The 25,143-nt window shown below is 46.5% G+C and overlaps 1 protein-coding gene across 2 annotated transcripts in view; it reads right to left on the bottom strand.

Moving 5' to 3' along the window:
- Positions 1-9,341: 9,341 nt before the first annotated feature.
- ZNF217 (zinc finger protein 217) overlaps positions 9,342-25,143 on the bottom strand; it is a 25,342-nt gene continuing 9,540 nt past the window's right edge. For both annotated transcript variants that reach the window (XM_072735552.1, XM_072735553.1), the window contains exons 2-6: positions 21,932-23,700; positions 18,462-18,578; positions 16,038-17,534; positions 14,060-14,182; positions 9,342-11,540 (exon numbers count right to left, since the gene is read on the bottom strand). In XM_072735552.1, the coding sequence (XP_072591653.1) occupies positions 14,073-14,182; positions 16,038-17,534; positions 18,462-18,578; positions 21,932-23,324 (3,117 nt within the window). In that variant the 5' untranslated portion in view covers positions 23,325-23,700 and the 3' untranslated portion in view covers positions 9,342-11,540; positions 14,060-14,072. The remainder of the gene's footprint in view (positions 11,541-14,059; positions 14,183-16,037; positions 17,535-18,461; positions 18,579-21,931; positions 23,701-25,143) is intronic.

The following is a 25,143-nucleotide window of genomic DNA, read 5'->3' as shown; positions in this document are numbered from 1 at the left end:
CCTCTGCTCAGACCCACTCCCGTGGAGTGGCTCCCATCATGCTCAGAGCAAGAACCAAAATCCTTCCAACAGGCCAACAAGACTCCATCCCTTTTCCTCTCCTCAGCTACCAGGCCAGCCAACCTCCTGCACCTCCTCACTGTCCTTGAGTAATGCAGGGCCTTTGCACATGCTGTTTCCTTTGCCTGCAATGTTTCTCTCCATATAACTGCATGGCTCACACCCTCTCCTCCTTCAAGTCTTTGTCTAAATCTCATGTCCTGGTTGAGGACTTTTCCGCTGTCCTATTTGAAGTTGCACCCCATCCCTAACCTGAGTCCTGACCCCTCCTTACCAGTTAGTTTTCTGGTAGATCTTATAAGCTCTAACATACTATATAATATACTTATTTATTACTCCATGAGGCCAAGGAGTTTTGTCTTTTCACATGATAGGTCCTCAATAAAAAAAAAATGAGGAGTGCATGAACGAGCCTGACCTGCCCTCACGGACCTCCAAGTCTTACAAGAGATAGGCTCTGACCAACCTCACAAACGGCCATCTCGATTTGTAATGGTGCAACAATAATCGTGCAACGGGGGGGAGGTGCGGGCTGCCCTGGATGCACCTGAGGCTCTGCAGGCAGCCACATCTGGGCGCCAATCCCCGCCCCGCTCAATTGTCAGGATACTTGATTAGAACCTGGACCTATCTGCCTTATGTCCTCCCTGCAAGCCAGAGGCCAGAGGCACCTGCTCCGCCCGACTCTCTCTGAGAAGCCAGCATCTGAGGACACAGCGGAGAAGACAGTGAACACCAGATTTCCTTTCTTTAAAAAAAAAAAAAAATTTTAAATTGCATTTTGAGCGTTCCTGGAAATGAATACCAAAAGAGCAGTGCTGTCGTTTTGCTCCTGCGTTAGAATCACTAAGCGAGGGGCTAAGCTGGGTAATGAGCATAAAGGCTAGCTCGTGGGATGTGGGACTATAAAAATTGTAGATATTTCAATAAAACCACATTAATAGGGTCTCATATTTCCTGCAGGATTTAAAAGCACACAAATACCCCGTCTTTGAAAAAGTGTCCCAAACAGTTGAACGTCAAAGCCGGTGGGACCCCGAAATGAAGTTTGTTTCCAACAGGCGCCACCTGGTGTCGCAGCTTATTGAACGCTTTCGGGTGTGAATGGTCTGAGGTCATCAGGTCAGTTCTTTCTGCGGAGAAAAATAATCTTGAATCATTCAAAGGGTTCCATGACTGCCTGTCTTTAAGGACCCACTTCTCACATGCCATTTGGCAGAAGGATATTGGGCTCACCCCCTTCGTCCTAACCGGAGGCCAGTTTGGTTCCAAATATACTCGAATCCAAGTGACTGCTTGGGCAAGTCGCAGGAAGATCCACCTTTTACAAAACCCACGTACACACTAGTCAGCTGCTCGTGTACATGTTAGAAGCACGGACATAGCTCGACCTCTTCATCAGCCATGGGCAACTGAACTTGGTTGGTTGGGGCCTCAGTTTTCCTTATCTGTCAAATGGTGAGGATAAATTGCCACCTTAGATGATGCGCGTGAAATCCCTTAGTGCTGCCTCTGGCACATAGTAAATGCTCAATGCCTGATACTTATATATTAAATCAAGGGGTGGGGGGAGATGGAGCAATTTTCAAAGGGCTATCAAATAATCCCATTTCTGGTAACAGTAATAAGTAACAGCATTGGCATAGACAAACATCAGAACACATAAATTCCAGGACGCCTGGGTGGCTCAGTGGTTGAGTGTCTGCCTTTGGCTCAGGGCGTGATCCTGGAATCCCAGGATCGAGTCCCACACTGGGCTCCCTGCGAGGAGCCTGCTTCTCCCTCTGCCTGTGTCTCTGCCTCTCTCTGTGTGTCTCTCATGAATAAATAAATTAAATATTTTTTAAAAAGGAAAACATAAATTCTGGATTATTAGAGGGGTCCCTCTCTAGAGGAGGGAGTTTCACTTTCTTTACCATACACTTACCTGAGGCTTGCTTTTTTAGAAAGACATAGTATGCTTATAATTTTAAAATTAGGAGGTTTTTGGTATTGTGGTAAAATATGCAGAACATAAATTCACCACGTTAACCACTTATTTTTAAGTGTATAATTCAGTGGTGTTAAGTACATTCACACTGTTACACAGCCATCACCACCCTCCACCTCCAGAACTTTCTTATCTTCCCAAACTGAAACTCTGTTCCCATTAAACCCTCCAACCTCCTCCCCCAGCACCTCGCCCCAGTCTACTTTCTGTCTCTATGGATTGGACTATTCTGGGAACCTCCCAGAGATGGAATCATCTACTACCTGTCCCTTTGTGCAAAATTTGGGTTTTTAATGTAAAAAAAAATGGAAGTGCTAAAGCACTATCTCTGTCCTGTATAAAGCCCTCAACCACTGTACTATTCCGGAAGCTCTAACAGAATAGTTCAGGGACCTCTGAGGGTCCCAAGCCCCCTCCGGGGGTACAAAGGGTCAAAAAGACCTAATATACAATGAAGTTACTTACTTTCCACGGGCCACGTGATGTGTGATGTCACCCAAGACTGAACAAACGGCAGAGATGAGCATCCCTTTCTCTTTTCTTAAGACAGTAAAGACAGTTACAGGGAAGCCTGGGTGCCTCAGTATGATCTTGGGGTCCTGGGATCAAATCCTGCATTGGGCTCCCCACAGGGAGCCTGCTTCTCCCTCTGCCTGTGTCTCCGCCTCTCTCTCTGTGTTGCTCATGAATAAACAAACAAAAGCTTTTTTTTTTTAATAAGTAAATAAAAATAAAGACAGTTACAAAACAGTGAAAACACTGCCAGTCTTCTCATCCAGTTTCTTTTGGTTGGGGAATTTTGTTATTTACAATGAAAAAAAAAAAAAGTAGGTATTCATATTCATATCAACATATAAAAAATTATTATTTTTCTTTGTGAACTAATAAATGTTGATTGTTTTCAACCGAACGATGATAAATATCAATAAGCATGACCCACATAAGCAAGAATTTTTGAAGACCCTGAATAATCGTTAAGAGTGTGAAACGATTCTGAAGCCAGAAGTTTTAAGAATGGCCACATTATGGTAACCTTTCCAATGATGAATGGTGCTTGCGTTGGCGTGGACCGCCAGACGTTTTTCTCTGTGTAGATGACCTGTCAGCGTGTAAACGTCTCAAATGTGAGTCACACTTGTCTCCGGGCACCACATCCAGTCTCCTATAATCCAATTATCTCCTCTGCCCATCCTCACCCCTCTACCCACACACGCCCAGAAAACCATTCAAACACTCCAGACTAAAACTCTCTTGATCCTAACTACCTCTTCTTCTTCTAAAATACCTGCCCCACCCACATAGCAGCCTGTGAAACTCCTTTCACTTGGTACAAGGATACATAAGGGATAATAAAATAACAAGAGTTGAGCGTGCATTACGTTCATTGCCACGGGTAGATGGATGCTTATAAGCAGTGACTCAGTGGATAATCTCATAGGTAGGAGGTTGTTGAGATAATTCTACGAGAGCATCTTTCTGTCATTAAGAATTGCTGAGCTGGAATAAATTATGTATATTTGCCCATCCACCCATCCATCCTTCCATCCATCCATCCGACCAACAGATATTGAGGGAGAGCCACACTCTGGACTATGCCCACAGGAAACACCAATAACATAAATTCCTTCCGCCGGGGAGGCCTCCTTCAGGTGGGCAAGACCAGCAAACAAGGACACACTATAATGGCAGGTGGTACTGAGTTTTATAAGAAAAAATTTACAGCAGATACAGACGTAGGGAGGCTGGAAAGGCCCTGGGGCAGGTGACGTATGAGCCCTGGGGTGAAGTCGGGGCCGGGGGCAGACTCCCTGGGATACAGTGTGACCAGGCCTCGAGACAGCACGGGTACCACTGCAGCAGCAAGAGGAAGGTGCCCAGAAGTTTCCAGAAGGAGGACCAAGGCCTCTGTGGCTGCCACAGTAAACGAAGGGACAAGAGGAGAGGCCAGGGCTCAGGTGTGAAAGCAAGCCATGGCAAGAAATCGATAGGAGGTCTGTGGAGACTCTGAACAAGGATGGGGGTAAAACTCTCTCATTTTTGGAGTTCCAACAGGCATGTGGAGGACATTCAGCCGAAGGACAGAAAGTTAAACAGGGAAGAAGGGAGACAGGAAGCTGCCCTCCGGGTGAAGAGTGGCTTGGCCCGGGGGACAGCAGCGGAGGTGACAGGAGGAGGCTGGGTGCCCAGAGGTTTTGCGGGAACAGAGGCCCCGAGTTTGTTCTTCGCTGGGATGAGGAAATGAGAAAGTCTCCCCGACGGCTGAAGGGTCTGGCTGCTTCAGAGGAGCCGGGAGGGCAGAGGCTGTGGCGGGTGCTTTAATGGGGCGCGGGCCCATGTCAGAGGCATCCAGGTGCACAGGTGCGCGGCACAGATGTTTGTGCACAGCACAGGTGTCGGTGCGCAGCACAGGTGTGGGCGATGCGTGGCACAGGTGTCGGTGCACGGCACAGGTGTCGGTGATGGGTGGCACAGGTGTGGGCGATGTGCGGCACAGGTGTGGGTGATGCATGGCACAGGTGTTGGTGCACAGCACAGGTGTGGGCGATGCGTGGCACAGGTGTCGGTGCACGGCACAGGTGTCGGTGATGGGTGGCACAGGTGTCGGTGCACGGCACAGGTGTGGGCGATGCGTGGCACAGGTGTTGGTGCACAGCACAGGTGTGGGCGATGCGTGGCACAGGTGTCGGTGCACGGCACAGGTGTTTGTACGCAGCACAGCTGGGTTCTCGGGCAGGGCTGGAGGCAGTCCTGACGTGGGACAAAGGTGCCCGGAGCTCTGAACCCGAGGGCCCTGACGTGTGAGGGAGGCATGGAGGGAAAGGACCCATCTGCTCCTACAATCCCTACCCGCAGCTGCTGGGAGGTGAAAGGGAAAAATCCCCGGGGGCTGAGGGTGGCAATTAGTTCACCGACAAACCGGGAGGATGCCTGTCAGGCCTTTAACTCAAGGACATTTTAATTACGACTATGATGAGATTACAGTTGCCAGTTTGAAGCTATTTTAGGTCACTTAGAATTCCAAATCGAAAGTCCATGGAGGCGTAGGTAATTTCTCACCCTGGTGTAAGAATCACTTGGTGTGCCTGTTAGACATGCAGGCTCTCAGCCCTCCTGCAGCCCCACCGACCAGAATCAGGGGCGGGGTGGGGGGTGGCAGTGGGGCTGGGAAATGTGATTCTGAGGGGTACAGCCTGCAACAGCCATAGAAATTCAGGCGTTTGATGTGTGCGCAAAAGTGATGAGGAAACCTCACTAGGTGAATAGGGGTGAAGGGCAGTAAGGAAAAAAAAAAGTGATCTTTTTTTTCTTCTTTGATATGACTTTTTACAGACTCAGGGGTTGGGAATCTTGTCACCCTGCTTCTCTGGTCTATTTTATCCATCGGCATCCTAAAACGTAAATCTGATACCACCATCTGCCCAAATACCGTCAAAGTGCTCTGGCAGGTGCGCTCGGGCCAAGGCCCCGAATCCTTGAGATTTAAAACATCCAAGTCTGGCCTGAACTCCAAATTTGTCCCGGGAGCCATGGTTCTTCACTGGGGCATTTTGCATCCTAGGGACATTTTGGATTGCCTGAAAGCGGTTGGGGTTAGTACGAGGGGAGGGGTGCCCCTGGCATTCAGTGGGTGGAGGCCAGGGAAGTTGCTGAACCTCCTCTGCTGCACGGAATAGCCCCCGCAACAAGAAGGATCTGGTCCCCAAATGTTGATTTAAGACCTCAGGTCTGTAGCCACGCGGGTGTCCATTCAAGTCTGTAAACTCCAAGGGCTCTTCCGTTGTTAAAGCACTTTACTAGGCACGAGGCACGAGGCACGCGGGGACGCGAATTGCACCATCACGCGCATTATGAAGGGCCGTGGCCTTTCTCCTGTCCTCGCCACTCAGTGTCTTCAGTTCACCGCTGGTTTCCTCCCACTATTACACCCTGACGTCCTAACTGGGTGTTTACCAGTTTTCAGCCCATCTTCGGCACTAACACGGAAAACGTTGGCTCCTGGGACACAGATCCCCAGCACCCAGCACGAGCTCCTCATAAACAAAGGCGTGCTGGGGCAGCCCTGGGGGGGGGGGGGTTGGTTAGTGCCGCCTTCAGCCCGGGGCATGACCCTGGGGACCCGGGATCGAATCCCACATTAGGCTCCCTGCATGGGGCCTGCTTTTCCCTCTGCCTGTGTCTCTGCATCTCTCTGTGTGTGTCTCTCATGAATAAATAAAATCTTAAAAAACAAAACAAAAGGGGTGCTGAAGGAAATGAAACAGGCAGGGAGAGGCCACCAACTTTCACCTCTCCAGATTGGATTCTTTTTCCTTCGAATCATTCGGTTTTCAGGAGAAAAGTGGGCTCGCTTTCTTAAAATTCAATAAAACCACTCCCATCAGCCTGCACTAGTGTGGATTACATGCTCCTTTTTATATACGGGCAAACACCAGCTTTTGCACGTATCTTACAGCATTTACAGAAACAATGCAAGGATACATCAAAACCTATTTTGGGGGGATGCCTGGGTGGCTCAGCGGTTGAGCGTCTGCCTCTAGCTCAGGTCGTGATCCTGGATTCCTGGGATCAAGTCCCATTGAGTCCTGAGTCCCATTGAGTCCCCAATCATCCTCCCCGCAGGGAGCCTGCTTCTCCCTCTGCCTGTGTCTCTGCCTCTCTCTGCGCCTCTCATCAATAAATAAAATCTTAAAAGAAAAAAAAAACTTTTACATAACACAATTATATTAAGGGAGAAAAAAGGCAAAGCAGTATCTAAAAATGGAAAACAATGAACCTAATGGGATCTGGAGTTGTTGGTGAATGTACAGATAAGGAATTTCAGGCTTCTAACCCATGCTGTATCCTTGAATGGAATTTATTCAGTAGAGTCTCTAGTAAGGACTGCTAGACACCCCCACTCCCAAAGTTTCCAATTCAGCAGGTCTAAGGTGTATTTCTGACAATGCGTAAAATTTCTAAGATGCCTTTGAAACATGCATTTCCCAGTGATGATGATTTTGCTAGTCCGGGGCCACAAGTTGAAAACCAGTTATAAAAAAAAAAAAAAAAAAAAAAAAAAAAGAAGGAAAAAGAAAGAAAGAAAGAAAGAAAACCAGTTATAAACAAGTGAAGCTTAAAAGCACTTGAAATCTTCACTTAGAATGTTGGCATCGTGACTTAATTGCTACACGTAGTAGGATAAATCAAGTTATGTTGGTATCAGGAAGCCACGTTTTCAGAAAATCAAATATAAGATCAAAGAAATAACCTTATTTTAAATTAGTTAGAAACTGAGTGCCCTGAGTTAGGGCACTCAGGTGGCTCAGCAGTTGAGCGTCTGCCTCTGGCTCAGGGCGTGATCCTGGGGTCCCCAGATCGAGTCCCACATCGGGCACCCCACGGGGAGCCTGCTTCTCCCTCTATGTCTCTGCCTCAGTCTCTCATGAATAAATAAAATATTTAAAAAAAAAAAAAAAAAAGCCAAAACAGTAATATAGAAGTGCCTGGCTGGTTCAGTCAATGGAGCATGTGACTCTTGAGGTCAGGGTTAGGTTCAAGCCCCCAAGTTAGGCATGGATTACTTAAAAATGTTAAAATAAACCAGAGGCACCTGGGTGGCCCAGTCGGTTGAGTCTGCCTTCGGTTCAGGTCATGATCTCGGGGTCCTGGGATGGAGCCCCAAGTCAGGATCACCACTCAGGGGAGAGTCTGCTTCTCTGTCTCCTCTCTGCTCTTCCCCCAGCTCATACTCTCAAATAAATAAAATCTTTAAAAACAAAACAAAACCCTATAGCAATAGAATTCATTGAAGTCCCCCCCCCCTTAAAAAAAGCGTATATATCCTCATTCTCTAGGTTAAAAAGTCCTGGGGGTTGAAGCAATCCAGGAGTAATGAACATCCTTATCACCAAATCACCATTTCTAATTATCATTTCCCGCAAAAGGAGCCCAGGATCTTCTGAGAAGTTAACTCTCCAGGTCTTGGTCAGGAAATGGTCAAGATGAGCTCAGAAGCTAAGAAGCCTTCAGGCTGTTGTTCAAAACACACTAAGCCAACTTAAAGGAGCCCCTGTTGGCCAGACAGGAGACTCTGAGCATCAGAGTGATGCCTGCAATTGCTTAAAACTCATGGAATTATACGGAGTTCCTCAGAAAAAATTCAGAAGTTCATACATTCACCAGTCACGTCTAGGACCAGACTTTATTCTCAAAGCTGATTAATCAAGGGGCAGAATCAAGTTTTATTTTATCGTTCAAGCTGTATTTCAGGGTAATCGAATCACAAGTGAGGTCTTCTGTCCAATAATAATAATGCAGAAGAAATGATGGAATTTTTAAATCACTTTTTGCAATATTCTTAATGTTTATCCAGTGGCTGCTAAAACCCAGAGGAGAAAAGTTGATGGAGAACTTTATTACGGCTGGATAGTCTGACATCTGAACCCATGATCAAACTTAACATGCATACAGTTGGAAAACCAAATATTGTAATGTGTCCAGAGGGGATGTGATTGGGAGCATATAGATTCCTCCTCTCCAAAACTGAGCTCAAATCTACTTTAAACCTCTCGATTTAATTCATCAGTTCATAGGACATCAGAGAGACTGGAGAAAGTTAGATGAAGCCACAAATGCGCAATAAAGCCATCGAATGTGTGAATTTCTACAGGACGAAAGACCCACCCTCTTCAATAAATAAAATGTTGTAAGGTGTGTGTGGAAAGGGTAAGTAGATTAAAATACTTAAAAAAACCAATCTAGGGGCTCCTGGGTGGCCTAGTCGGTCAAGTGTCCGTCTCTTGGTTTCAGCTCAGGTCCTGATCTCAGGGTCCTCAGATTGAGCCCTGAGTCAGGTTCTGTGCTCAGTATGGAGTCGGCTTAAAATTCTTTCTCCCTCTGCTCTAAAATAAATCAATCTTAAATTTAAAAAAAAAAAAAAAAGGATCTTCTTAAACCAATTTAAGGGCATCTTGTTTAGGTCCTGATGAGAAGCCACCTTTGAGACAACCAGGGAACATGGTCATGGAGGTTGGTCATAAGGAATCATTGTCCATTTAGCTGTGTGTGATCATGAAAGCTCTTATCCATTAGGGATACATACTGAACTGTAAAATGAAACTGTATCACGTCTGAGATTTGCTTTAAAATACTCAGGGGAGAAGAGTTGAGGTGATGCAAAATACTGCTGGGGAGCACAAGGATTCATTACACTAACCTCTCTACTACCCTGTAGGCTTAAAATTGTACTTATAAAAAGTCAAATAAAACAAAACCAGAAACCAGGGACACAATAAAGACCAAAACCCAAGACTGCAAAACACCAAATCTATATTTACATCCACATATAATAACATAACTTTAAGCTGAAATATATCATAAATAAAACAAGTAATGTCTACTGTTTGACAAGTATCAACAATTAAAATAAATCAAACTGGAATGAAATAAATACATAAACAAAAATCCAATGGATTGTACCTCTATTATATGTACTGTTGTCTCAAAAGGAAAAAAAAAACATACAAAACCAGTAGTATCCCAATAGTTAATACTGATGGACCAAAAACAAAAACAAACAAAAATTTTGGAGTACAAGGGCTGTGAAAAAAAAAAAAAAAGGACATTTTTATGCATTCAGAAATTCAGAAATGTGGTTAATAAAGGAGAAATCTGAAAGCCCCCAAAATTTCAGTATGACATGAATTGACTTGTTTTCAGATAGATTTGGTGATTTTTTTTAAATACAGGTTTAAATTTCAGCCCTCTATTATCTCGTATCCCCTTTTAAGATTTACATTTATAGTCACAGCAAGCTTTCTGCAACACTCATTGGATTAGGCAAAGATCAAGTCAATCATCTTGCAAATGTGTTAATCTTCAAAAATAGGCTATAAAAGTGCAAAACTATGAAAACAAAAATCTAGATTATGTACATATGGCTCAGCTTGTGAACAGGAAAAAAGGTAAATAGTGTACACTTTCCTGATACAAAGCACTTCATTGCAATGACAGCAGACTGATCTCTAATCAGGTCTCCCTTTAACGTGGGAGTTTAAGACTTCTCTGTCAAGTATGCTTCATGTTGCATAATGAAAACAAAAACAAGAAAAAAACAAAAAAACAAATCAGGATTCTTTTAGGACTTCACTCTTGCTCTAACGCAAAAGGACAGGGCAAGAAAACTTAACAGTGCAAATTTATTTTTGAAAACGGTTTTCTTAATAAAATATTTTGTGGTTCCTAAACCAATGTACTGCTGAATAAACTCAGCCGCGGACAGCGTATTAAGGGAACAGAAGTTTAAAACACCTAGCCAGCCAGCTGGTGGCTATCCTCTCTTTAAAAACCCAAACTACACATGCACTGAGAAAAACGTTGCTGCTCCAAACAACCAAAAACGGGAAGACAACTGAGGTCAAGAAACAGATCACATCTTCCCCATTACCAGAAGGCTCAGCCGGCAGTTCCTTATTCAGAATCAACGTGTCTATCATTAACTCGAGTATGTCCACAGTTAACCCAAATGCCGGGGACACCAAGACTCCTAGATACAAACCTAAAATTTACCCGAAAACTTTCATGTCCTTTAAAATTGCTTCCAATATGTGTAATTCACATGTATAATTTAACGTTTATGTTTTTTTACATACTAATTTAAGCAAAGGCCAAGAAAACCTGAATTTTCCAACAAAAATGATTAATGTGATAAAAAATAACTTTTAGGAACTCCACATACAATTTGGTATGTTTACTGCGTATGTGGCTGCTCTGTGGAGGACATGCTTCTCTGTAAACACACACACTTAAAAACCCCACAAATCACACCACTTTTTTCAGAAAAGGATCGTGGATCTGGACTCTCCCTCTGTTGACAAAATGAAAATTACAATAAAAGGGCACCGAATTCAAAATGACTGACCACAGTATATGCAGCACATATTCATAGAGGGTCAATACTTGTGTTAACAATTTTGTTAAGACAATAGACTGGGGAAGATTTAACATAATACAAATCATTGAGAATTTTTTTTAAAAACATACATTTTCAACGAAAGAGTACAAATAGGAACTGCTCAAAGTGATGAGCTACATTAGAGAAAAGAGTATGCACAGTATTTGAACAAGCAGGTTTAGAACTTACATATGTACATATTACCTGAGGTGCAAGCGTCATATACTTTCTCCCCACCCACCCCCCAACCCAGATGGTTTCTTTCCAGCAGCGCTCAAGTATGCAAAAGACTCCTCTTCTTATTTGGTCGATTCTAAAAAAAATATTATTCAGGGACAAAATAGAGATTTCCAGTCTCCATTTGTGTACAACCCAACTGTTCCAACTATAGTTTTTATTGCTATTTGGTACAAAAGTTAACAGAACTTTACAAAACCGTAGTGTTCCTGGCATGTTACACGCGTGGTACGGTCACAGCTTATTTCACAGGCTCCCACCATCTGCTTTTGCCAAAGGATGGACGAACTCAATTTGTGGACAGTACACATCCATCAAGACCTGTGGAAACAAAGGTTCAAGAAGCGATTAAAAAAAAAAAAAAAAAGAAGAAGAAGCGATTAAGATAAAACTGAATACAGCCCAGAAAATCTTTAATAGAAAAGTACAATCAACAGAAATAAGGAGATCTAGAAACACAGTGAGTTCCACGTAAGCTCAAATGTTGCAACGAAGGGGCGCCTGCCCTGCTCAGTGCGTGGAGCATGTGACTCGATCTCTGGCTTGTGAGTTCAAGCCCCACAGCAGGTGTAGAGATTACTTAAAAATACAATCTTTACAAAAAAGTAATGTTGCAACGAAAATATCAGGACTCTGCATAATGCTGTGCCGCTTCAGAGATACTACTACATACTGAACAGTGATTTAATGAAGAGGATTTTACCAAGAAATCAGAATTCATATAAGTTACACTAAGTCGGCAAAAGCAACTGTCACCGATGAGAAACTGAAAGCTTATATAACATTTGTTCAGCCAACATCTAACAAGTTTTACCAGTGATATTCCCCGCAGTAGACTAGGCAATGAACACGAGTCTCCTCTCCACCCGAGCTAGCAGTGAAGGTGGACACACAGGTGGGGCCAGTGGGGAGGAATGGAAGGGAACCACTTGTAGGGGGAGCATAATGGTGCAGAGGGCCAGCCCCTACAGAAAGAGGCTAGGGCTGGACCAACAGGACGGTTAGCATTGACGATTAAGGACCTGCTGTGCCATATGGCACAAGAAATCTGTTACAAATTATCTGTTCCTTAACCCATAAATTTTCGTTTTTGTTTTAATGGAGAGTGGACTTAACCCCGTTCCTGTCCAACACTTTACTCTCATTCTACTTTCACTACCTGAGGGGAAAAAGGAGCGTAGGCCTGCGTAAGGCTAATAGGTCCATCCCTACGTGTCCCACTGGAAACAAGACAGAGAACTCGCACCCTAGACTGGGAGTATAAACGGTGGTCACGTGACAGGACAAGGATTTCCATGAGAGAACTCAAACTGTCCATCATCCTCCATCTCTTCATGCAATTCATTGGTAAATAAGGCCTAGAATAACTCTTCACCTGGACATCAAGCCCGCTGGCCAAACCTGGAATTAACTAAACTAATAATTGCACAACTCTGACCATACTACTTGAGTCTTCTCGATATCTACAGTTATATACACTTGCCATGTGAGGCACAAAGTCAAAATGCACCTACTTGTTCCTGTCCCATTCCCCTCCCCCAACAGATAAGGATGCACAGAGGCTTTCAACAAAGATTAAACAGGAGAGTTGGGGGGTGCGGGGGAAGGGGCACAGGCTTTGGTTCATGCAGACCTAGGACAGAACCAAAAACAGTATACACTGGGCAAGTTCAATACTCCAAGTCTTGGTACCCTCCTCTGTAAAGTGTGCACAGGGCCTCCTAACCCAGGGGTCAGCAAACATTTTCTCCAAGGGGCCAGAGTGTAAATATTTTCAGCTTTTCAGGCCGTCTGCTCCCTGTCACAACTACCCAGAGCTCTGCTAATGTGGCACAGAAGCAGCCATCAACAATACATAAAGGAATGGACATGGCTGACAGCCAGTTAAAACTTTATAGACAGAAACAGGTGGAGGGCAGTTTGCTAATCCCTGGCCTGATGCCCCCTGCCGTGGAAAGGATTAAGTGAGGTCATGATTATAAAATACTTCAAGGCTGAGCATAAAATAAATGCTTAGTAAATTCCAGTCTCTATTACTATTATTAATATAATCATCATCACTGATACAGACCCTGAGCACTTAAAGTTTTAAAACACTTCAAACCTGGGGTGCCTGGGTGGCTTAGTGGGTTAAGTGTCTGCTTTCAGCTCAGTCACGATCTCAGGGTCCCAGGATCGAGCCCCACATCGGGCTCCCTGGTCAGCGGGGAGTCTGCTTCTCCCTCTCCCTCTGCCCCTACTCTTGCTGTCTCTCTCTCCCCCTCTCTCTCTCCCTCTCTCAAATAAATGTTTTAAAAAATAAATTTTTTTATTTTTTATTTTTTTTAAAGATTTTATTTATTTATTCATGAGAGAGAGAGAGAGAGAGAGAGAGAGAGAGAAAGGCACAGACACAGGCAGAGGGAGAAGCAGGCTCCGTGCAGGGAGCCTGATGTGGGACTCGATCCCGGGTCTCCAGGATTAGGCCCTGGACCCAAGGCGGCACTAAACCGCTGAACCACCCGGGCTGCCCAAAAATTTAAAAATTTAAATAAAACACTTTAAAATTAAAATTAGGTGCACCTGGGTGGCACCATTAAGCATTCTGACTCCTGGTTTCGGCTCAGGTCATGATCTCATAGTCCTGAGATTGAACCCTGTGTCAGGGCTCGGCCGAGAGTCTTTCTCCCTTTCCCTCTGCCCCTCCCCCCACTGCGCTCTCACTCTCCAAAATAATTAAATCTTGAAAATAAATAAATAAAATTAAAAATAATTTTACTTTATATCCTACTGGATAAGCTAGATGGTTTATTTTCAATCAGATAAAATCAATACATCATATATGCATTCACCTTTCTTACCCGAAATAGTAAATCAAGTTTTTTTGTCATTTGGCCGATAATGTGCATTCCCAATAAAATTCTCATAGTTTCTCTTTTGTAGCATGCTGCTAGACAAGTGTTGATACGACACAGGCCTTTTTCCTGTTGGGAAAAAAAAATGTGGAAAGGTCTTTAGAATGAAGTTCAACAACTGGGAAGATGTATATGGGTTGTCAGAGGTCAATTTTCACAATTCCTGACTGGTAATGTGATCAGAACACACCAGTTGCATTCATGTTGCAAAGTTACAAGTAAAATGTTTTTAAGTGCCCTGAGGACATGTGCTAGCACAAAACTGTAAGTCACTAAAGCTAAAACGGATCTAAGTACTATGCTGTCACTAATAAGAACTATAAAGTTAAGATCCAGGGTTTAGGCACAGAAAAAAAAAAAGGCCCAAAAATGGTAGCATAAAATATTTTAAACTTATATACACCATAAACCAAAACTGTGGGGAAGAGGAGAAAAAAATACTTGGTGGAGTATGCAATTCTCAATCTCAGGGCTGTGAGTTCAAGTCCCATGTTGGGTGTAGAGATTACTTAAAAATAAAATCTTTAAAAAGTAAAAACGGATTTTGCTTCTAACACAGAGACCAGACTCTTCAATTAAAGGCAAAGTTTTGACGCCTGTCCGTTTTAAGAGCTGGTAGGGAGAAAAATAGGGAGTTTTAATCAAAAGGCTGCAAAAATTAATATTTCATCACAATTTTTATGAAATTCACTGGAGTGTGTGAAAGCAATTGTTTTTTAATTTGCTATCCCTACCCGATCAAATGGCATCAAGCTATCCTTGATAAGAGTATTGTCACCACACAGAACCCTTAATTTGAAATTAATACAAACTGAGAGGCTTAAAATGGATTTCTCCTTGGGGCTGCACAAACCAGCAGGACTTATATCTGACAAAGGAAGTGGTTTAATCAAGTTTGCCAAGTGGGCCAGGTCCCCAGGACACTCTGATCTGCCTCTTTATGTGCACAGGTACGCACCATGCACCCCTAAGGGACCGCGGCCAGGAGGAAGCTGGGGTTTTGAAAACACTTCCATGGGGAGAACTCCAAAGTAAATCCACAACTTAAACAATCTATCCATTTAGGGGAAAGCCGTCCCTTTTACGATGCACTTGGTGTTTAACAAATGCTAAATAAGACAGCCAGAGCCGAAAATCCTAGTTATCAAAACCATTCAGAAGCCATGTACTGGGGCTCCTAGGCTTTGTCCCTGGTGGGCAGAGAGCGCCTGCCCCTGGGAGCTTACTGGGTGGCGCACCTGCCCGTGGGGGCTCACCGGGTGTGCACCTGCTCTTGGGGGCTCACTGGGTGGCGCACCTGCCCGTGGGGGCTCACCGGGTGGTGTAACTGTTCCTGGGGCCTCACCGGGTGGCACAACTGCCCGTGGGGGCTCACTGGGTGGCATACCTTCCCCTGGGGGCTCACTGGGTGGCACACCCGCTCCTGGGGGCTCACTGGGTGGTGCACCTGCTTCTGGGGGCTCACTGGGTGGTGCACCTGCTCCTAGGGGCTCACTGGGTGGTGCACCTGCCCGTGGGGGCTCACCGGGTGGCGCACCTGCTCCTGGGGGCTCACCGGGTGGCGCACCTGCTCCTGGGGGCTCACCGGGTGGCGCACCTGCTCCTGGGGGCTCACCGGGTGGCGCACCCACTCGTGGGGGCTCACCGGGTGGTGCACCTGCTTCTGGGGGCTCACTGGGTTGTGCACCTGCTCCTGGGGGCTCACCGGGTGGCGCACCTGCACCCACTCGTGGGGGCTCACAGGGTGGCGCACCCACTCGTGGGGGCTCACCGGGTGGCGCACCCGCTCCTGGGGGCTCACGGGTGGTGCACCTGCCCGGGGACCCGATCGCCCCGAACTTGGAGGTCGGACAGAAGCCGAGGTCCAGCTCGGGGAGCAGGGACCCCGCACAGCCCCCCCCCCCCGCCCCCGCCCCGGGCTCACCTTCAGCTGCGGGCCCGCAGAAGAGCGGCGCGGGCGCGGCGCGGGCCTTGGGCGGCAGCGCGGCGGGCGGCGGGCACACGCACTCGGCGGGCAGCAGCGCGGGGAGGCCGCGCACCACCTGGTACTTGGGCAGCTCCAGCGCGCGGCGGAAGGCGGGCGCGGGCGGCTCGGCGTCGGGCCGCGGCCGCTTGGCCAGGGGCTCCCCGGGCTCGGCGGGGCGGCCGCTCGGGGGGTCGCGGCCCCGCGGGGCCCAGGGGCGCTCGGCGCAGCCGTTGGCGGCGGCGCTGGCGGGGGGCGCCCGGGGCCTGGGGTCGGGCCTGCGGCCGCGCTCCGCGTGCACGGGCTCTGCGGGCCTGGCGGCCCCTGGTGCCCCCCCGGGCCGCGGCGCCTTCAGGTTGCTGGGCGCTAAAGTGCTGGGGTCGAGGCCCGGCGGAGGCCTGGCGGGCGCGGCGGGGCCCGGCTTCCCGCGGTCGCGGTCACGGTCACGGTCGCGGTCACGGTCGGCGGGCGCGGCCTTGGCGGGCAGCACAGGGGCGGGCGCGGGCCGGGCCCGGGGCCGGGGGCAGTGCGCCAGCGGGGCCACGTCCTTGCCCAGCAGCGCGGGCGGGCAGCCGGTGCGCCGACTGCGCAGCGCCGACTTGCTCCGGCAGTTTTTGTGGATGTCGGGGTTGTACTTATGCTCCAGTCTCTGGTGCATCATCAGAACCTCCGGATAAAAGGTCTTGAAGGTACAAAACGGGCAGGTGATCCCTGGGATTAAACTCTTGCTCAGAGAAATGGCCGGGCAGCCGTGGAGAGCCCCGAGGGACAGGTTCAGGGGCTTCTCCTGACCGTCCGCGCCGAGCAGGTGCCTGCCGTCGGCCGCTGTCCCCGCCGTCCCCACTGGCTGCTCCCGGGCGCCCGGATCCGCGCCGAGGACCCCGCCGAGGGCCGCACCGAGGGCCGCACCGTGGGCCGCACCGTGGGCCGCACCGAGGGCTGCACCGTGGCCTGCACCATGGCCTGCACCGAGGGCCGTGCCGCCGTCCGCGCGCGCAGGGACCCCCGCCTCTGTTCTACCCGCGGGCTCCGCGGCCTGGGGGTCTCCCGGCGGTCGCTTCTGTAACACGTCCAAATAGGCAGGGGCAGGAGTTTTGCCTATTTTATCAGTACTGTCATCAGTTGCATGTTTGTTGAAATCCTGAGTATCTTTGTGTACTGGCGAGAGGACAGTGTTGCCCAGAACATTCGGAAACGTAGAGGCCATCCCCTTAAACTGCTTCGAAGGTGGGCTGCCTTTAACATCTTTGGCACCATCAAAAAATCTTTTCAAATTTTTGGTTTGCGCACTGTCGGCGGCTAGTAGTGCATCTTCCATCTCCTGGTTTTTCCCATCGTTCTTGACTTCCGAGGCAAGATCGATCTGTTTGTCCTTATGATGTCTCTCCAAGTGATACCGCAGAGAGGTCTTCTGGGCTGCAGCATAGTCGCAGAATTCACATTTGTATGGTTTTTCACCTAAAACGAGAAACGTCACCATGTCACACAAGTTCTTGAGCAACATCGAAATAGACCTTTGGAAACCAGAATCATCTGCCAAGACAGAATATAGGGTCTTTCCTTTTCCTGTCTTTCTCTGTAATCTTCAGTTGCTCACTTTTTATTGAGAAATGTGACAAGTCTTTAATTAAATTAAAAAAAAAAAAAAAAATAGGGCAGCCCAGATGGCTCAGCAGTTTAGCACCACCTTCAGCCCAGGGCGTGATCCTGGAGACTCGGGATCGAGTCCCGGGTCAGGCTCTCTGCATGGAGCTTGCTTCTCCCTCTGCCTGTGTCTCTGGCTCTCTCTATGTGTCTCTCATGAATAAATAAAATCTTTTTAAAAAAATAAAAAATAAAATAAATTTTAAAAATAAAAAAATAGCACATTTTAAACTTATTTGACCTTCATAATAGCTCTATGAAACAGAGTATCATTATCCTACTTTTACAGCTAGGAACACAGAGGCACAGAAAGGTGAAGTAACTTCCCTGAAGGTACACAGCTAGGGAGTGGATGAGATGCAGCTCAAGCCCACCCAGCTTCCTGAACCACTACATTACAGCCACTTCAGCCATCTAAATACTAAATATATGCTTGTTGCATTCTAGATCGCAACAATAACACACACACACACAAGCTGTGGCATTAAAAAAATATTGAAGAGGTTTTAATAAGATGAGACAGTAGTCAGAAACCAAACAAGAAACTATCTTCCAAACAGAAGAGTTCAAGTACAAGGACACTAACAGACTTAAAAGGACAGCTGCCCTCAACATACTACACACTTTTAAAACTATTCCAAGGGTCTAACAGAATATTTGAACAAGATAAAAAGTCAAGGCACAAAACTCCACATCAAAATTCTTTAAATACGAATTAAGAAAATCTAGGAAGTTCCTTACCTGTATGCGTTCTGAGATGAATATTGAGGTAATAATTTGAACGGAAAAACTTCCCACAATAACTACATTCTCTTGAGGATGTAAGATGCTTTATTTTTCCTCCATCATCATTTTTATCTTAAAGTAGAAACAAAAATATTTACGTAAGAAGACAGCTCAAGGACACAAGGAAGACAAGCTTACTTGGGGGACCCTGGATGGGAAGATTTTTAGGAAGGCATAAAACAATTTTTTGTATTAGTGTTGGGGTACATCAGAAAGGACAGGAACACACCAAATGCTGTTTTGGGGGTTGCTTGATGTTTCCTGAAGCTTTTTATGACACATGCGCCCTGTTTTTTGGGTTTTGTTTTTGTTTTCTGAGTACAGAAGAATTTGGTGTCACCAATTCGGTTCCTCCTTTGTTGCCTCCATCACAGGGAAGATCATTTCACAGACTGACATGCTTGGGCAACTTTCTGATCTCCCGACATGTCTGCAGCAGGCAGGATCTGGCACAGTGAGGCTGGACCTACAGACACTGGCTGGAATAACCAGCCTCTTCTGAGTAAGTGATTTAGAAAACAGAGCCAATAGAAATTGCCAGTTTTCCCAACCACCAGGGAAAAGAAGTGCATCTTGAGATCAGGCCAGCTACCACTAGAGGGTAGCAAGCACAACTTAATCTTTAAAAGAAAAAAAAAAAGGTTTGGCGTTGGGTCAAAAAAAAAAAGTTTGTGGAAATTTAGCACATTTCAGAAAACAAATTTCATCATTCGTGAGCATTCACGTGGGCAAAAATGTATCTGCGATCAATCAAGATCTGTCCCCAAGTGACAATGGGCTACACTTTATTATACTTCGATCTCTGCAATGGCCAGGACGCTGTATCTCTGCTGCAACAGCGTCAAGGTCTACTGGGAACACTCATTAAAAGATGATTATACCTCAATACCAGCCCTCCAAAAGACAGTTACGTTCGTTGCAGGTAAGCTACTCGCTCCCATAAAAAAGCATTAAAGCTCTAGAGAAACCTCCTCTTACTCAGGATTGAATTATGTGCACTACCATGAGGGCAAGAGAAGTGAGATCATCTCTCAGAAACTGACCCTAACTAAACTGGCTTTTTTTGTCTTGAAAACTGTTAACTCCACTAAAAAAAAAAGCCTCTTTTCCCTGCTCCTTGCTCATTCTGCATTTCAAGATTACATATACCTGGTTTACAGATTCTAAAAAAACAGCCTATAAACCACCCATGGGCAGCCTCCTGTACAACAGACAGAGGACTGTATGATCCCCTCACCCTCAACTCCCCTGAGGAAAACCTCTAGATACCTCCAAACATACTGAAACAGCAGAGACAACCAGTGATTACGAAGACTTAAAAGATAATCACATGCAACAACCACTATTAAACTTACCATAAAGTTGAACAAACATAAATACAAAATAAAATATACCTAGTTTGCCTTTTGTCTTCTTAAAAGTAAATCTAATAGAAAGCCCGGTTGATAGAAAGTAACAGCAAGATAAATCTAGACCTCCACACCATAAAATAAATTTGGGAAAACCAATTCTCTAAACACAGAAGGCCCAGCTTTGTCTTACAATCACACCCAACTAGCTGAGTTTGAACCTTACTGCAATTTCCTACTCCCAAGTATGTGTCAGGATTTATGGTAGGTTACATCACATCCAAAAAAGTTAGGAAATCCGTCTATTTTAACAGAAAGGACACAAAATGACCACATACACCTGGCTCCTCCTCCTTTAGCATCACCTCTGATTTTTACAGTGCTAGTTCTTCAAGGACTGCAAACTTTTTACCAGTAGGCTGTTGAAATTCACCTTGCAAGGTAGAAATCAGGGGTCGATGAGCCAACTTTGCAAACAGGGAAATCAGGGCGAAGAAAGGTGAAGCAACATGTAATGGGGCCACAAAACAACACAGTGGTAGAACCAGACTGCAGGCAAGTCGTGGCGCTCCCAGCTATTACCAGGCATTCTAGCCGCCTGCGACCGAGATTTCCACCAGAAGTTTCTGCCCACACCACCTACTGGCAGAATGAGACCCACCATTTCACTTCTTTCAGGGCGCCAGGGCAGCGCCGGGACCAGTCATCCCCCCGTTACCGCATGCCCCCGAACAGGACGCACACTACCAGGACCCTCTGAAGACGAGGCCTGTGTTCAAGGCCTTTCTATGACGTCATGAAGACATCATAATGTCTTCATTATTTTCTAGATCTCTGATCTCTGAAGACTGTAATATCCTAAGTGCTAGGTTCCCTGTGTCCCCTGAAACTCAAACCATTCTAAATACTCAATGTGCACATCGTGTGCTTGGAAAAAGAACCGGGCGCGGGCCTGGAGGATGAAGAGGCCAGCGCATCACCTGGTCAGATTCATCCTGGGGCTCGCTCACAGGTTCTCACAAGCCAGCCGCACACCAGCAGGTTACAGGGAAAGAAGACAGCAGCGTGTGCTTAAACCAAAGACCACGTTTGTGAATGGCAACGTCCCTGTAAGACTAACTCATGTTCCCATCATTCGGTTGTTAAAGATGCAGGGGCTCTTTTAACGGTCTTCGAGTAGCAGAGTCCTTTACTCAAACAAATTATAATTAAATGGACTGAAGCAGCACCGGGTCAAGTGCTGCTGGGCGAGACGTGAAGCACAGGTGAGCTCCTCCGCCTTGGATAATGTCCACTGGGCTTCAAGAAAGAAGAGGTCAGTGAGCCTCCAGCAACGGCTTCTGTTTCCTCCAAGAGCCATCAGTACCTGAGAAATCTGACTGAGCAAGTGACATTTCTTTTAAACCATCTTTGGGGTGTGCACATTCCCTTTACACACAAATGGTCTTAGTTCCTGAACTGCTAACAATCACTAGCCCACCAGACAGAGGAGGACAGGGTACCTAGGTAGCACGGCACAGTTTCTCTAAAGGTGCTGATAATTATTCCAGTACCTTCTGCGGCCACTAGAACATCGTCTGGCATAAGTGTATGAGAGCTGGGTCTTGGAGGACAGGGAATTTGGTTGCACGAAAGGAGAACCTATGTTTATAGATAAGATCAGGTGTGCCACGAAACTTCAGCGAAGCCCAGGGTCTCCCAACCTTGAGGCCATGGACACCAGTGTGGGGTAGCCCCGTGCACAGTAGGATGTTGAGCAGCACCCTCGCCTCCACCCCCTGGCCTCCAGCAGCCTGCGTACTAACACAGCTGTGACAATCAAAGATCTCTCTAGATGCTACCAGATTCCACAGGGGGCCACACTGCCCCAGGTCGGAAGCCCTGTGTAAGGGAAGACGCCTGGTCCTCTGTTGGCAAAACACAAAACACCACGGGTTTTCAGAGGCGGAAGAAACCCTGAGGACAGTCGAGGCCCTGAGAGGTGAAGGGACCTGTTACAACAGGGTGGTAGCGGAGGAGCCGGTGTTTGGGGGGCCGGGAACAGAGGGGGGGCAGCACACAACAGAGCACACTTACCCAAATGGAGCCCTTCCGGAAGTCCATCCTCAGATCCATCTTCAGAACCACCTTCTCGGTCGACGGCTCCATGCTCATCCAGGGTGGTGGGGAGGTCCGGAGAACACGTCCGAGGCTGCCTCCCATCGACGGACATGGTGGGCGACCCGGCGTCGGCCCTCCGGTCCTTCTTGTGCACTCGCGAGTGCAGCACCAGCTGGTGGTAGGTGCGGAAGGCTTTGCCGCATTCCGAGCAGTGGGTCGGCTTCTCTTTGTGACCCGACAGCTTCGGGTCCGCTTCCACAGAAGGCACTTCACCATTGGAGGGTCTGGGCTTCTCTTTATCTTGGGAGAAGCCCGCACAACCGCTCTTACTGGTCTTGGACTTGCCAGAACCTTCGGAATGGTTTTTACTCACGTTCCAAATTTCTACGAGCTCCTCTTTTTCTGAACACGAGTCATCGTTGTCAGTACTTCCTTCTTGCCCTGGCTGCTCCTTCACTTCCCGGCACACGGCCACTTTTCCTTTGGTGGCCAGCTGCCAGGCCTGGTAGGTGGTGAACGGATCGAGCTGAGGTATCCATTTTGTGGGCTTCTTGACGGTTTCGGGGTGAGATGTGGGTCTCAAGTTTAAAAACTGCAGGAGCTCTTGCCCCGGGGCTGGCATGCCCCCCTGCTGACAGTCTGTTTGTGTACTGCTGGCACCGGAAGCCGTCTCTTTGCTGTGCATCTTCCTGTGATCGATTAGACTTTCCTTATTTGGAAAGAGGAAGCCACAAACCATGCAGATTTTGTAAGGAGAGGAGATGCTCTCGGCCGCGTGCTCCTGCACCACCTCGTTGATGGTTACCGGGCTCTCCGAGCCTTGCTGCAGTTTGCTCTTGGCTCCAGATTTGCCAGTGTGTGTCCGCATATGATTTTTAAGAAACCACGGCTCCTTGAATCTTCGTCCGCACACATTACACCCGTAGGTGAAGGAGTCCTTATGCTTCTTCATGTGGATCTCGACGTCGAAAGCAACTCTGAATGTCTGCCCACATACTTCACAGCTGAATTCTTCATTTTCTTTGCAATTCTTGTCCTTGGGAGGTTCTGTTCTTACTTGGCTTTTATCAAGAGGACTAAGATACTCTGCTTCAACGCGCAGAACTGCTGGCTCACAGAGGATAGGCCGATGTTGCATTAAGACGTGTTTATTAAGGTCTTCTGAATGTGTGAAGGTCTGATTGCAAAACATACAGTCCAAGGGCATATATCCTTCTATCTGGATGATACTTTTCTCCTGCGTAGCTCTGAAAGGAACAGCGGTGGTCCCTTTTATTGACACGGCATCATCTAGCTCCATCTGGGTGCCCAGGGAATTGCCAATAACTTCTGGTCCATCCATATACACTAACAGGGATTGAGTGGGCATGTTTCCTGGCACTTTAGGATTGTATATAAAATAAGAATCCGGTGGAGGAATTTCTGGAATTGGAATAAGGCCACTTGTAAGACTTGTCACTCACACCCCCAGCAGCCCTGGGACTTAAAACTAGAACAAATATTTGTTATAAAAGTTCAAAAGAAAGTATATATTCCTGTAGCTTCTTATCTTCAGAAGTCTTAGGAAGCTCGGTGACAGAGCCTCTCACTGGTTCTTTCCACAAACAAGGCAGACAGACTCCCCAATGCTTTGATTCAAATATGAGTCAGCACAAAGCATTAATTCTCTTTGTCTCCACTGAGTGAGTGATTCAATTGAGCAAGAAGTCAATCCCAGCAACCTGGAGACAAGGGATTTCCAAAACCTAGAGGGGGAAAGAAAAACAGAAATAGTTAGCTGCAGCCAGAGAAAAGAGAAGCCTGGTGTGGACGAATCACAGCTGGTCTGCTCCTAGCAGAGGAGGCGCCTAGGTCATCTGCTCCACTGTTAACTAACACAGTGCATCCTGTTAAACACGCTCGTTAATTAAATCATTAGCATTTTATCCAATCAGTACACTTATCAAATCGCTAGATTTTCATCCAGTTAAGAAACTTAGCACGTGGTCCTTTAATGATTTAAATCTAAAATGTAAAGATTCAGGACAGAAACTGTTAAATTCAGCCAAATGCATTCTGAATGCCACTACAATGCACACGTGTAGCCTTATAAACAGGCTCCACTAATCTAGAGAGTATGCCAACTGTGAAAAATGACAATTACAGCACTTTAAGTAAAAATATAAAAGCCAGAACTTCACAGTGTCTTATATACAGTCGAGAAACAGAAATGCCTAAATGCACCCTCGAAGCTTACACAGGCACTGGGGCCAACAACATCCACACACACAAAGCTTTCCTAAAATCCACATACAAAAACTACAGAACACCTTAGAATGATGCTCATCTTGGCCAAGAGAAACCTCCATCATTGTGGTTCACAGAATATTCTATTCCTCAACCCACTGCCCAAAGCCCGGGTTGCTTTTAACAACTTTTCTGCCTTCTGCAGGCGTTAGGGTAGGGCTTCCTTGTCTACACAATAAATAAGGAAATACATACACAAAGCTACTTTGTGAATATACACTTGAAAATAAAACCCTCCACACGGCCAGTTCAACGTGGTCCTCTCATTTTTAACCCACCTTTCACATTCTGCACTGGCCAGGTTAAAAAAAAAAAAGAATTCTTTGAATAAATTCAGCTCTGCAGGCTCAGGTTTAGAAGCTAATTGTCATTCTTGAAGAAGAATTAATCTCCAAAAACCCCATACCACCCACCCCCCACCTTTCTGGCAAGCACAGAATTGGTTTTAAATAGTCTCAACTACTTTAGCTGAGGTCTGTTAATTCTACCCAACAAAAAGAGTTGCAAACTACTCCCACCACCTTCAACTTTACTTTCTTCTCTCCACTTCCTCAAAGAGCAAGGGCCTGCAGGCTCACAGAAGACAAGGAAACATTTCTTCCCCCTTCTTTACATTCATAATAAAAGAAAACTCTCAGGCCCCTTGCTATCTTTAGTTTTGAATAAATCAGATCTTTAAGATGAAGCTTTTCTAAATAAGACTGCAGATCAAAGATTAGAGTCAAGAAAGAACATACAGAAGTGTTTTATCTTAATTTCTTAGTTATAATCACAATGGAGGATAAAACACAGGGGCTGGCTACCAGAGTGTTATAACAGAACACTCCAGAAACCTGAGTTCTAGTTCTGGCTAAGTCCCAACGTTCAGGCTATCACCACCACATACCCCATTTTTATCTACC

This window comes from Vulpes vulpes, chromosome 14, assembly GCF_048418805.1.
Source record: "Vulpes vulpes isolate BD-2025 chromosome 14, VulVul3, whole genome shotgun sequence".
Lineage (NCBI taxonomy): Eukaryota > Metazoa > Chordata > Mammalia > Carnivora > Canidae > Vulpes > Vulpes vulpes.
This window is presented reverse-complemented; position numbering and strand designations above follow the sequence as displayed.